This window comes from Sebastes fasciatus, chromosome 11 (genome assembly GCF_043250625.1).
Source record: "Sebastes fasciatus isolate fSebFas1 chromosome 11, fSebFas1.pri, whole genome shotgun sequence".
Lineage (NCBI taxonomy): Eukaryota > Metazoa > Chordata > Actinopteri > Perciformes > Sebastidae > Sebastes > Sebastes fasciatus.
The window spans coordinates 27,135,045-27,149,152 of NC_133805.1; the positions used below are offsets into that span (position 1 = coordinate 27,135,045).

Consider the following 14,108-nt stretch of genomic DNA (forward strand, 5'->3'; position numbering starts at 1 on the left):
TTCCTGCTTCAGACATTATAAAAGCAGAGTCCAGTGTTTAGAGAGCAGCAGTGTACTGTATGTGTGTGTGTGTGTGTGTGTGTGTGTGTGTGTGTGTGTGTGTGTGTGTGTGTGTGTGTGTGGAGGGACTTCAGGGCTAAATAATTCAGCAGTGGTGGGTTTCTCTCGGGGCGGATGGAAGTAAAAGCAGAGCATCTTCATCTTCTTCCCTCCGCTGACCTGCTCGGTGCCATCAGCCGCTCCCAGAGTGCAGCTGGGCCTCATTAATTATTCATCGTTATAACTCTGTGAAAGGTATACGGAGGCCTTCAGCTCTCTGCGTCTTTATCGCTCCCTCTTTACCGCTCTCCCACAATCAGCTTCCTCTCCCTCAGAGCCAATAAAAGCTGTAAAAGCCAACAGTTTTAAATTTACAGATTTAATTCTTGTGCCGTATTTTCTGCTCAAGACGTGAAAAGCTGAAAATGAGCAGAATAAAGCAAGACTGTGATATTTGTCTCTATTAGCTGGCAGCAACATCACACTAAAGAGGCTGCCGCACCTTAAACATATTTTTTTTCTTTTTATTAAAGGGTTAGTTCACCTAAAATACTTTCATTTACCTCTAGTGGTATCTAGCCATGTAGATAGTTTGGGGTTTTATTTGTCCAGGTATTGAGATATCCGTCTTTTGGACAGTGTTGACATGGGCCTTTTTTGTCTAAAACACACTTATGAAAATTTTTTTACCTGGACCCTATTTTCTAATCACTTCCTATAAGTTTATTTAGACTAAAATCTGGTCTGGGTTCTCGATTGTACCAACTTTTGTACCAACCCTGCAGAACCAAAGGACACGGTTAAAACAAATCTAAAACTGTTGTTTCAACACACTGATTGCATTCACAGTAATGACATTTACTGGTAAAACAGATGACTAATAATCATAGATAGTCATGCTTTTTTCATGTAAAGGAGAACAAAATAGTCTAAACATTATCAGGTCATTGAAAAACCTAAAATTAAAGGGTCAGTTAGCTCCAATTTACAAAATGCACATTTTTTCACTTACCTCTAATATCCAGCCGGGCAGATCATTTTGGTGTCATTTTCCCAGTTTTTTTCCCATGTTGTTAGTGATGCTCAGTATTGACTCATTACGTCAGAAAAACTCAACATTATCTTATCTTTTTCGGCCTGTAAGGTCAGTGGTTATCTTGAGTAATTAAGACATTTCTAGACAGACATGCTGCTGTTGAGCTTTTTGAAAGTTAGTTTTCATGTCTGTCCTCACCATCACCAGGAAAATGACAGCTGTGTTTGTTTTTTTTAACTCTTAAAATGACCGATATTTACGTTTTTCTAACATGTGACCTCTTGTGGTCGTGCAAATAATGTTGTAAAAACCTCTTAGGGAGGAAGTCATGGGGAGGGAGATCTGTTACCAACAGTCAAATTGGTTTCTTTTAACCACGCTCATGTCCATTATCTTTTGCCAAACAATATGAGGTGGTCGCGCACATCCGTAGTATAGGCTGGTGCTGGACCAGTAGAAGACAGCAATGAAAAATGTAGAAGATCCGCACACTGTAGCTCCCTTAGAGTGCAATTTATTAGCACACCTTCGTAAGTGACGTTTCGAGCCCAAGCGTCACTTACGAAGATGTGCCAATAAATTGCACTCTAAGGGAGCTACAGCGTACGGACCTTCTTCTAAGTTTCTCATGATCTCTTCCCAACCTTAAAGGGATACTTTGCCGATTCTCAACCAGCTTTGTAATGTGCTTGGTATACGCAAACTAACAGGGTTGAACTTCCCTCCATATTGACAGAACCCAAGGGAAAGATTTTGCTGGCTCTAGATCTGTTTGTTGAAACTACAGATTGTACTTTTTTGTACGCCTGCCCCCCCACGGCTTACAAAACAACCTGTCTGCCATATTAGTAGTTTTACTTGCTTAAAAATAACCAAACATTAACCCTCAAGGTTGCAGACAAAAAAAACTGTTGATAAAATGTTATTTTGGGAAGGCAATAAGACTTTTTGGTAACATTTTTCAATGCCTGATAATTGCATTTATCTTTATATGTATTTTCACAGCAGACATTTTGATATGTCAAGTAGGAAAAGTACAGGTGTAAATAATCAAATTAAAGATGGCTGAATTCCATTTACCTGCTTCAGGTTCAGGGTCGTTGTAATGCTGACTCACCGTCACACTGTCATGACTCACTGAGACCCTTGAATGAAACAGAGCCATCGTTAATGTCATTAGTAACACCTGTGCATTTCCTACAGCAAAATGTCTGCAGTGAAAAACATCTATTGGCAGATGTTTTATAGGCAGATACCCAACAATTTCAGCACATAAAACCACAAATATGACATAAAATAGCATAATATATGGACACAACTAAGGGCATATTTAAATAAACTAGTCTAGATTTATTTCACTGATCTTTATCTTGCGTGACAAGCTGAGTAACACGAGTAAGGTGACACAGTTATGACCATGATGCAACAGGATTTCACTTCTGGGACGACACAATCTTCTTACTCACATTCACTGTGTGTGTGTGTGTGTCCCCCTCCTGACCCACTGTAATCCTGTGGTCTGCACTGTAATCCACACAGACACACACGCACACACATACGCACACAAACACACACACACAGGATCAGTCTCTGCCAAGAACACAAACTCAGGTCTAATGAAAGAGCGTATAATCTACGATGAGCTGCATCTAACCGTCATCATGGAGAGATACGTTTAAAACGTGACAAGCAGACGTAAACCAGAGACTTTAAATAAGAAGTAGACGTAGTCACTGTGACGTCACCCACTGGTGTGTGGACTACCGCTTTGAAGCCTTGAGGTCAGCATTTTGGGGGTCGCCATCTTGTTTTTTTGGAACCAGAAGTGACTTTTTTTGGAGAGACGGTGGAGTTGGAGAGGAGCGAGGGCCAAGTACCATTAGCAGCTAACGCTAGCTTGGTTAGCAAGGTGCAGCTGTAATTCAGACACGTTCTCATCCCAACTCGTCACATAGGCTACTGACGCTTTGTCGGACCCCTTGGCATCACTTTTTGCTTGCCGTTAACACATGCTTAATGTTGTGAATTAAACAAAAACACTTGTTTAGGTTTAGGAAAAAACGACCCGGTTGTGTTTAAAACTACGTTTTTTACAATGCAAATGTGACTTGACGTGAACACGGGACACGAACGATCAGCTGATTGTAAAGTGAAAGTGAAACGTAATGCACGGGACATGAACAACGATCTCCTGGCTTGTTTTTTGTTGGACCCGTCCAATCAGAAAGTAGCCACACCCTAAAGCATCCCCTGCTTTATGGTCTATTTGACTCTAAATGGGACCATAATTTACTAAATGAACATCATGCTGTATTGAAGAAGACTTGAAACTAGCGATTGTTTACAATGTTTACTGAGGTAATAAATCAAATGAGAAGTAGGCTCATTTTCTCATAGACTTCTATACAATCAGACTTCTTTTTGCAACCAGAGGAGTCGCCCCCTGCTGGCTGTTATGAAGAATGCAAGTTTAAGGCACTTCTGTATTGGCTTCACTTCTCAGACCTGGATGATGATGCAAACACACACACAGAAGAGGATATCTTGTAAATACACATTCATGTTTATTACCATTTAGTATTTACATAAGACTATAGATCGTTAGACATTTTTGATATAGACTTTTCATTTAAAACATTCATATTTTTTTCCACAATCCCTTTTTCTTGTCAAAAGAAAAAGTAATTCATATCCAATAGTAACAACTGTACAAAGACAGCCTGGTAGGTACAATAATTCACTTAAAAATTCTTCTTATTTTAGTCAATGCAAATCATGTGACAACGAAAACAACAGCTCAAGAGTTCCCATCACGACAAGTGTTTTCTTTACCCCCCCAACAGCGGAGCCGAGTGATCACAAATGACTAGAGCTCGTATGTACATGCACTAAAGTGCTAGTGTTCAAAAGGCATGCAAATATTTGACTGATATTTGTACAACTGCCTTCCAAATATGCATAAGGTTATTCATTTTATTTGTCGTCACCCATCTTCTACATGTTTACAGAGCCAAACATTCATCCCCACCTAAAAATAAATACATTAGCATCAGAAATGACATCATGTGTCTCTGCTTCAGACCCGATGAAGCAGTTCCTTTTTTTGTTTGTTTGTTTGTTTGTGTCGACTTTCCTCTCCTTGAAACTAAACAGAAAAGTCAAAGCTTCAAAGGCTGGCAACAAAAAAAACAGAAGAAAAAAAAGTAGCTTGAACATGAATTGATGAAGGACAACGTAAAAAAAAGAAAAGTGTAAACAGATGGTGTAAACTTCATACAAATGCAACAGCTGATATACAGTTTTCACCTGGAAAAAGGTTCAGAACTGTGACTAATATATATATGTATGTATTAAATACATATAGACACATGTGGGGTGATGAGTAACTCAAGTGTGTGCAGGCACCTCTTATGGAAATGTAGTCTTTAAATCTTTTTTTTGATATTACAGTACATTCCAGGTTCTTCTAAAAAGAAGAAGTTCTGGTTCCTCGATGGTCAGCTGGTGCTACTGGGTGGATCCCAACCCCCCCGTCAGGCTCCGTCTCTCGGGAGTCTCTAGATCTGGGGGGGGGGGGTTCTGAGGTACTGGGTCTTTTAGGCTGAGGTGGAGGAGGGTGAGAGGAGGTAGAGGAAGGCCTCACGCTGGCTCCTCGCCCTCCAGGATGGTCTTCCGGTATCCCGGCGGCGGGAAGGTGAACCTCCTCTTCGTGCCCTCGCTCCACTTGGGGGAGGAGGAAGGGGAGCGGGCGGCCCAGCGCGAGGGGGGGCGGCGGTTGGCCGGGCGGGCCGGTCGCAGGAAGCAGGAGTCCAGGGGTGGAGCCACCGGAGAGCGAGGCAGGTCCTGCCAACGACAAGGAGCTGTCAGTGAGGGGGGGCGGGGAGCAACGAGGCCAAAGAAACAGGAAGTGACTTAAACTGAGAAACATAAATAAAAGCAAGTGAAGAAGAGTGAGAGGGGAAGATGTATAAATTATGCTTACAAAAAAAATAAATGATTACTCTTCCACTTTAAACAAAAAGACTGAATGTGTCAAAAAGAAGAATAATGTCAAATAGGGAACTTAGTAGCTTTTATTTTCTCAGGCAATTATTAGACTCCTAATAGTATTTCTATTGTTGTTTGTGTTTTACCAGTCTGTTTACAAGCATTGTTTTAAATGAGTGGAGCACCAGTTTATTAGGTCCACCTGTAAAATCAGTAGACCCTGATGAGGATTATATCATATGGCCGAAAGCACCATAACAAACGGTATGAGTATGAGTATGTGGACCTTGACTTCAGATTGTTTTGTCTACTGCTGTTTCCAAAGTCAAGAAGGAACTCTCTAGATCAACTAGACTGGATGGTAAAAAATAGGGGGAAATCGATACAGCATAGTATCGCGATATTTTGCAATATCTTTTATTATATAAATGATTAACCGGCTGCTATTCTGTCTTTCAGAGGTTGTCGTGGGCACAGTCTTAAAGCTAGAGTGAAGATACTGGTATCATATGATAACTAGAAAAACCTAAAGAATCCATTGGTACCAACCATGTCATGTTAGATTGCCGGGAAGAACGCAAAATAGCGCTACATTTTGGAGAGGAAAAACTGGCATGGCCATTTTTCGGACCTCAAGATATGTGAATGAAATCTCTGAGACGAATGGAGTGAAAACTGTATCTTATTAGGTAAAATAGAAGTTGACAAACTGCATAATTTGCATTTGAGAAAAAGGTAATGAATTGCAATATATTGCGATATCTTATCGCAATACTCAGCATATCGCAAAATGTTTGACTATGACTTTCCCCAAACTGCATGTGATTATCATAAAGTGGGCATGTTTGTAAAGGGGAGACTCGTGGGTACCCATAGAACCCAGAGGTCAAGGGACCCCTTTGAAAACAGACAGTTTTTCCTCGCAAAAAATGTTGCGCAAGTTTGAAGTGTTATTTAACCTCCTTTGCGACAAGCTAGTATGATACCAATGGATTCCTTAGGTTTTCTAGTTTCATATGATGCCAGTATCTTCACTCTAGCTTTAAAATTGAGCCCGCTACAACCTAAAAATCGCAAGTTGCATTAATATGTTAAAGAAATTTGTGGCGTTTAAACAAATTTGCGTTAAGGCGTTATTATCACGTTAACTTTGACAGCCCTACTATATATATATAACCATTGTTAAAACATAATTTCACTGATTAAATTGCAACATTTATTTATGGCGAATTCAATATAAAACCTAAAAAACTTTTACTTTTCAAGTGACAAACATCTTTTGACCTTCAATCCACCAAATCAATACTTATTGGTAACTTTTGAGGCTGCAGTTCCTGGTGTAGTTGTATTTCTAATGTTCTGTTCCCTTAATGTGGGACAAAAGACTAGAGACAGCTTTAAATACAGGTAGTGCAACGCAACGGCTGTGGATGAAACTGAAGAAACAAAACCAACAGCTTCACAAATGACCACACAGCTGAATCAACACTTTTCTGTCATACAGGTGTGCAAAGCTGCTGTTAAGAGGACACCACATGACTGAGATGTACAACACAGAATAATGCAAACACAGGGGTTTATAAATCTGGTTCAAGACTGTGTATGATGCATATTTCTGCTGCACACAGATTAATGGTGAGACATTTATGCATCTGTCCCCCGGATGAAAATAGAAAAAGTGAGAAAAAGAGGTCGATCAGAAGACAGAAACGTGACTGTGGGTACGTTTTCTTTCCCCGTCAGAATGATGTCAGAGTGTGATTGGGTGAATGATCACACCGGGACATCACACCACTGGCCTGCTTCATAAATAGCTCATCTCCAGGCTGAAGGATGGGGGACATCGAGCCCGCAAAGCAACAATCTAGTTCTGCTAAAAATACACGGCGATGAGGCTGCGGTGGCGTGAGAGGATGAACTGAAGAAGAAAATAAGTCAGATGGATGGAAAGACAGACAAACCGGTGACTGCGCGCACACACACATACACACGCACACCGGAAATACAGAGAAATCGTTGGTTAATGGCCGTCTTGTGGGTTAATACAAGATTTCCTTTGTGATGCTAATACATCAGATCACACGACGCCACAGATCATGCACCAGTAATGTGAACAGGAAGTCAGTGAACAGGAGCGGCTGCTGAAGACAGCAACGTGAACAGCTTCACATCAACTCAGTCGATGCTTCCACCTTAAAGGAGAAATCCACCGTAAAACACTTTGGCACTGTTAAAACAGATCATGGGATTGCATCTTTGTGGGCATGTTTTCTTTTTTTTGTCACCATGGATACTTTTTATTTTTTTATTTTACTATTTTATTCTGTCGACCATTTGACTCTCCAGGTACACACAGGGAAGAGTGTGAACAATTGCGCCTGTATCGTGTGTACATACGGATTAATACAAGCAAGCAAGTACATCACAAGGCTTCAGAGGCTTTTTCTTTTTTCCCCAGAAAGAGTCTGCAGCATTTAACATATCAAGTTTGACTGACATTAAAGGATAACTGAAGTATTATTTGACCTGTATCCTATAGAGTGCTACGGGAATGAGTCCTAAAACCAAAGAGGGTTAAAAGGGGAGAGGTCACGCGTCATATCTTTGAGGTACAACACATGCACAATTAAAATCTGGTTTGCACTCGCCGAAATTGAGCCAATCACAACGCACGAACGCAGCTCGTATCCCAGCCTCTCTCAATAGGCCTCGGCTAAAACCCAGAAAAGAGTTCGCTCTTCTGGTTCCCTCGTTTGGAAGTCAGTGTTTTTTTTTAATGTGTTTTTAGTTAGATGCCTGAAATAAGGTCTGTGGTTTACACAAGCTGAAGAGATTTGAACGTTTTGTTCTAAGACATCAAATACATCAGTTAATAATCCATTCATGAATTTTGAAGCCTTTACGTGTCTTAAAAAAGGCGGTTGCTAACAAGTGGCTAAATGAGCCGACTAAACATCGTCACGCCGACTAAATGTAGTCACGCCGACTCGTCAGCCTTTACAGCCTCGTCGTGTATACTCGCGTTCATGCAACCGTGGTGTAGTTCGTTTATAGCCTAACGTTAGCTTTTTACTTCTAGCGATTGCAGTAACGCTTCAAAAATCATAAAAGGGGTGTTCATTTGTGGAGATTATCTTCCATCCATCCATCTTCAACCGCTTATCCGGGATCGGGTCGCGGGGGCAACAGCTCCAGCAGGGGACCCCAAACTTCCCTTTCCCGGGCCACATTAACCAGCTCTGACTGGGGGATCCCGAGGCGTTCCCAGGCCAGAGTAGAGATATAATCTCTCCATCTAGTCCTGGGTCTTCCCCGTGGTCTCCTCCCAGCTGGTCGTGCCTGGAACACCTCCCAAGGGAGGCGCCCAGGAGGCATCCGTGCTAGATGCCCGAACCACCTCAACTGGCTCCTTTCGACGCAAAGGAGCAAGGACTCTACTCCGAGTCCCTCACGGATGACTGAGCTTCTTACCCTATCTCTAAGGGAGACGCCAGCCACCCTCCTGAGGAAACCCATTTCGGCCGCTTGCACCCGCGACCTCGTTCTTTCGGTCATGACCCAACCCTCATGACCATAGGTGAGAGTAGGAACGAAGATTGAACGGTAGATCGAGAGCTTTGCCTTCCGGCTCAGCTCTCTTTTCGTCACAACGGTGCGGTAAAGCGAATGCAATACCGCCCCTGCTGCTCCGATTCTCCGACCAATCTCACGTTCCATCGTCCCCTCACTCGCGAACAAGACCCCGAGATACTTAAACTCCTTCACTTGGGGTAAGGACTCATTCCCTACCCGGAGTAGGCAAACCACCGGTTTCCTGCTGAGAACCATGGCCTCAGATTTAGAGGTGCTGATTCTCATCCCGACTGCGTCACACTCGGCTGCGAACCGATCCAGTGAGTGCTGGAGGTCGCAGACCGATGATGCCAACAGGACCACATCATCTGCAAAAAGCAGCGATGAGATCCTCAGCACACCGATCTGCAAACCCTCCTCCACCCGACTACGCCTCGATATCCTGTCCATGAATATCACGAACAGGATTGGTGACAAAGCGCAGCCCTGGCGGAGGCCAACCCCCACCGGAAACGAGTCCGACTTATTGCCGAGGATCCGAACACAGCTCTCGCTTTGGGCGTACAGGGATTGGATGGCCCTGAGAAGTGCCCCCCTCACCCCATACTCCCGCAGCACCCCCCACAGTATCTCCCGGGGGACCCGGTCATATGCCTTCTCCAAGTCCACAAAACACATGTAGACTGGATGGGCATACTCCCAGGCCCCCTCCAGGATCCTTGCGAGAGTGAAAAGCTGGTCCGTTGTTCCACGGCCAGGACGGAATCCGCATTGTTCCTCTTCGATCTGAGGTTCGACTATCGGCCGAACCCTCCTTTCCAGCACCTTGGAGTAGACTTTACCAGGGAGGCTGAGCAGTGTGATACCCCTGTAATTGGCACACACTCTCTGGTCCCCCTTTTTGAAAAGGGGAACCACCACCCCGGTCTGCCACTCCTTAGGCACTGTCACCGACTTCCACGCGGTGTTGAAGAGACGTGTCATCCAAGACAGCCCCTCCCCACCCAGAGCCTTCAGCATTTCTGGGCGGATCTCATCAACCCCCGGGGCTTTGCCACTGTGGAGTTGTTTGACTACCTCAGTGACTTCCACCAGGGTAATTGATGATGGTCCCCCATCAGCTTCCAGCTCTGCCTCTACCATAGAGGGCGTATTGGTCGGATTCAGAAGTTCCTCAAAGTGCTCCTTCCACCGCCCGATTACCTCCTCAGTTGAGGTCAACAGTGTCCCATCCTTACTGTACACAGCTTGGATGGTTCCCCGTTTCCCCCTCCTAAGGTGCCGGATGGTTTTCCAGAAGCACTTTGGTGCCGACCGAAAGTCCTTCTCCATGGCTGCTCCGAACTCCTCCCACACCCGCTGCTTTGCCTCCGTCACGGCAGTGGCTGCTGCTCTTCGGGCCCGTCGGTACCCTGCAACTGCCTCCGGAGACCTCCGAGATAACATATCCCGGAAGGCCTCCTTCTTCAGTCGGACGGCTTCCCTGACCACCGGTGTCCACCACGGTGTTCGAGGGTTGCCGCCCCTTGAGGCACCTAAGACCTTAAAACCACAGCTCACCGCCGCAGCTTCAGCAATGGAAGCTTTGAACATCGTCCACTCGGGTTCAATGCCCCCAACCTCCACAGGGATGCCAGAAAAGCTCCGCCGGAGGTGTGAGTTGAAGATCTCTCGGACAGGGGCCTCCTCCAGACGTTCCCAGTTCACCCTCACTACGCGTTTGGGCTTACCAGGTCTGTCCAGAGTCTTCCCCCACCCTCTGACCCAACTCACCACCAGATGGTGATCAGTTGACAGCTCCGCCCCTCTCTTCACCCGAGTGTCCAAAACATGCGGCCTCAGATCAGATGATACGATTACAAAATCGATCATCGACCTTCGGCCTAGGGTGCTCTGGTACCACGTACACTTATGAGCATCCTTATGTTCGAACATGGTGTTCGTTATGGACAATCCATGACTAGCACAGAAGTCCAACAACAAACGACCACTCGGGTTTAGATCAGGGAGGCCGTTCCTCCCAATCACGCCACTCCAGGTGTCTCCATCGTTGCCCACGTGCGCGTTGAAGTCTCCCAGGAGAACTATGGAGTCCCCTACTGGAGCCCCATACAGGACTCCATTCAGGGTCTCCAAGAAGGCCGAATACTCCGAACTGCTGTTTGGTGCATACGCACAAACAACAGTCAGAGTTTTCCCCCCCATAACCCGAAGGCGTAGGGAGGCGACCCTCTCGTCCACCGGGGTAAACTCCAACGTAGCGGCACTCAGCCGGGGATTTGTGAGTATCCCCACACCCGCCCGGCGCCTCACACCATGGGCAACTCCAGAGAAGAATAGAGTCCAACCCCTATCCAAGAGTACGGTTCCAGAACCGAGGCTGTGCGTAGAGGTAAGCCCTACCAGATCCAACTGGTAGCGCTCCACCTCCCGCACAAGCTCCGGCTCCTTCCCCCACAGAGAGGTGACGTTCCACGTCCCCAGAGCCAGCCTCTGCCGCCCGGGTCCAGAGATTATCTTGCTGAACAAAATGTGTAAGCATCATAAACGTGTGTTTGCCACAGATCTTGTTTTCTGCAATAATCCAAAAGCCAATGGAAAAATCCCATTGGCTTTTTGTTGAGGGAACCAGGGCGATGCTAACTTCCTGGTTGGCCTACCGAAATACCTCATCCCTGGAGCACTCTATTACGTCAATTACACATAAAAACATGGGAAAATAGGGTCCAGGCTTCTTCCAAGCACTTGAACTCATCATCATCAGTTATAAATAGAACAGAAAAAGTCTTTGCTCCACATCTGAATGCAAAAAGCTGCTTTTGTTGCATATTTTGTTTTTGAAAGGTATTTTGCATAATGTGGGAAATCACTAACTGTACTAAGAGTAGGCGAGGGAGGCACCAGAGGATCCAGAAAACTAACTCATCAAAAAAATGCCAGGCTGATAACATATTGTATAATAGCGTAAGAGTATCTGATGGTGGATTCCCCCTTTAAGCATGCGAAATGGACCAGAGTAAGCAGTTAATATCCACCATAGAGTATATAGAAAGTGATGAGTGTTAGCAGCGGTCTTCTTCAGTTAATCTTTGGAGGACTTGTTAGTGTGAGAGGAAATGGCTAGTGGGACAACTGTAAGAGGGAAGAGGAAAGAAAACACTGTATGAACAGAAGGGTGAAAAAAGTAAAACATCACACAAGAAAACGTCACAGTCCATCCAGTCGCACACATGGTGACAAAAAGAGGAGCACCTGGTAGAAACACAACGTTAGAATAATCCAGATGTTATATTATCAGGGCCGTACAGGGACCCAAAAAACAACCTGCGCTGAGGAATGTGTGAAAAGAGTTGTTTGTGTCATGTTTACTGGTTCACGTTATATGATCAGTAGTCAAGACACAATCTGAAGACTCTTTGAGTCACATGGACTGAGTTTCCTTTAAAGGACCATACCGGCGCTTTTGCAGGATCCATCCCATTAATGTCAGATCATATATAATTTATTTAATTCATTCTCTGTGTGGTATGACAATCAACTTTCTGAAACTTGAAAAAAACTGCTTCAGAAGCGTGCTCCATTATAGTTAAGGTTACAGTTTTTTGTCAAGTAATGTTGTCATCACAGTAGCGTATATAAACTGGGAAAAGAAAGTTCGGAAACTTGTGTTTGGTCGATTATTTCTCTGTTGTTACAATGCTAATTGGCATTGTATTTTAACTTGTAAGGATCATGCATTTGTGGGATGAGCAGCACAGTTGATTATGTGGGTAGCGCCCAAGAAAAATTTGCCAAAATGCTCTGCCAATTGCAGGGATGGTACTGTACCGACTATAGCACATTTGCCATTCTGTAGTGTTGTTCAAATGTTTAGTGAGAATTATTAATCACCATAGTGGACTGAAATTATCCCAAAATGCAGAAAGAGCTAACCAGGATTTAACTTACATCATACATTGTAAAGACAAAAAGAACCCTGATGTACGCTTATCATCATCTTCCAGGTTTGTCTCTAAGAAATAGCCTTGGATAATGTCAGCAGCCTATGTTAGCTATAGTCTGCTCGGCTTACGCATGCTGGCTAATTTAGTGATTTAGTTAGTGATTTTTAACACTAGAATTTACTGCATGAGCAGTGAAAAGTGAACGAGTTCATATCTGACATACTTAACTACCTGTCAACATAGTTTATGACGCTGTAGGCAAGAAGAAGAAGATATATCAAATTAGTTGCTGCTCTCAACTGCAATGGACCTAACCAATACAAATCCAGCTTAAAGGGATAGTTGGGTGTTTTGAAGTGGGGTTGTATGAGGTTCTTATCCATAGTAGGTTACTATTACTTACAGTTGATTACTTACAGATGATGGTCGGCACGCCCCCAGTTTGGAGAAACAGACAGGAGTACCGACACCAGATACATTGATATCCGTTTAAGTGTATGCTATATATAGAATATTTTCAGATCTTTATCTTGCCGTCAGACAGCCGTAACATGGATAATATATGTTTTTCTGCTGTCCCCGTCCACAGCACTGTATTGCTTTGCTCCGGTACTCCTGTCTGTTTCTTTATGCTGGGGGCACGTCGACCGTCATCTGCTGTAAATAATACACCTACCATGGATCATAAGTACCTCATACAACCCCACTTCAAAACACCCAAGCTTCAATGAATGTTCGCTGTAATTGATTACCAACCTCATGCTAGTCTCCTAAAGTTGATTTTCATACCGTACTGGTGGAAAATTTTATTTAAATCTAATAATCTCAAAAATGTATGGTATGACATTGGAAAACAGTAGATGTGATTTATGTAGTTAATGAATTAAAACATGCAAAAAACACCATTATGGTCCTTTAAAAAAAACAAACAGATGATCTATAACAAAGAAACGGAGCATGCGTGCGTTAACACGAAGAAACAGATGCATGGCCGCCGCACAACTTTTGACACCACTCCGATGGCTTCACACACTGTCACTCTGCCGTCCTGTGAAGCATGCAGTAATGAAGAGGGTGAGGAGGAGGAGGAGGAGGAGGAGGAGGAGGAGGAGGGTCTGCAGGGTGTGAGGTGAGAGGTCCGTGTGGCTGGTGAACCCACCACCAAAGGTTCGTAGAGGAAGAGGAGGAGGAAGAGGAACTTACATCACGGAGACAAGCAGAGTTACAGTCCCCAAGGAGTTGTTAGTATGACAGTGTGGTTCTGGATCAGAGCACAGCGGACAGGGAGGAAGAGGAGGAGGAGGAGGAGGAAGAGGAGGGGGAGATAAAGCCCAGAGGGGAGGAGAGAGGGGAGGAGGAGGGAAGATAGAGCGGGAAATGTTAATTGGTCAAATAGGGCAAAGAGGAAGTCTGATAAAGGTGACATATCAAAGGCAGAGAGGTTTACCAGAAGAAATAAGGTGGCTGATTTCAGTTTCAGACCACACAGAAAGTAAACACACACCCATTCACTTTAGACCTGGAAAAAA

The 14,108-nt window shown here is 44.3% G+C and overlaps 1 protein-coding gene across 5 annotated transcripts in view; it reads right to left on the reverse strand.

Annotated features, from left to right (window-relative positions):
- Positions 1 to 3,617: 3,617 nt before the first annotated feature.
- Positions 3,618 to 14,108, reverse strand: part of mtcl1 (microtubule crosslinking factor 1) — a 98,684-nt gene continuing 88,193 nt past the window's right edge. For 3 of the 5 annotated variants that reach the window (XM_074651941.1, XM_074651944.1, XM_074651942.1), the window contains one exon: positions 3,618 to 4,918. In XM_074651941.1, the coding sequence (XP_074508042.1) occupies positions 4,715 to 4,918 (204 nt within the window). In that variant the 3' untranslated portion in view covers positions 3,618 to 4,714. Of the gene's footprint in view, positions 4,919 to 13,782; positions 13,841 to 14,108 lie in introns of all 5 variants that reach the window. The other 2 variants (XM_074651943.1, XR_012595923.1) reach the window with 2 other exon arrangements.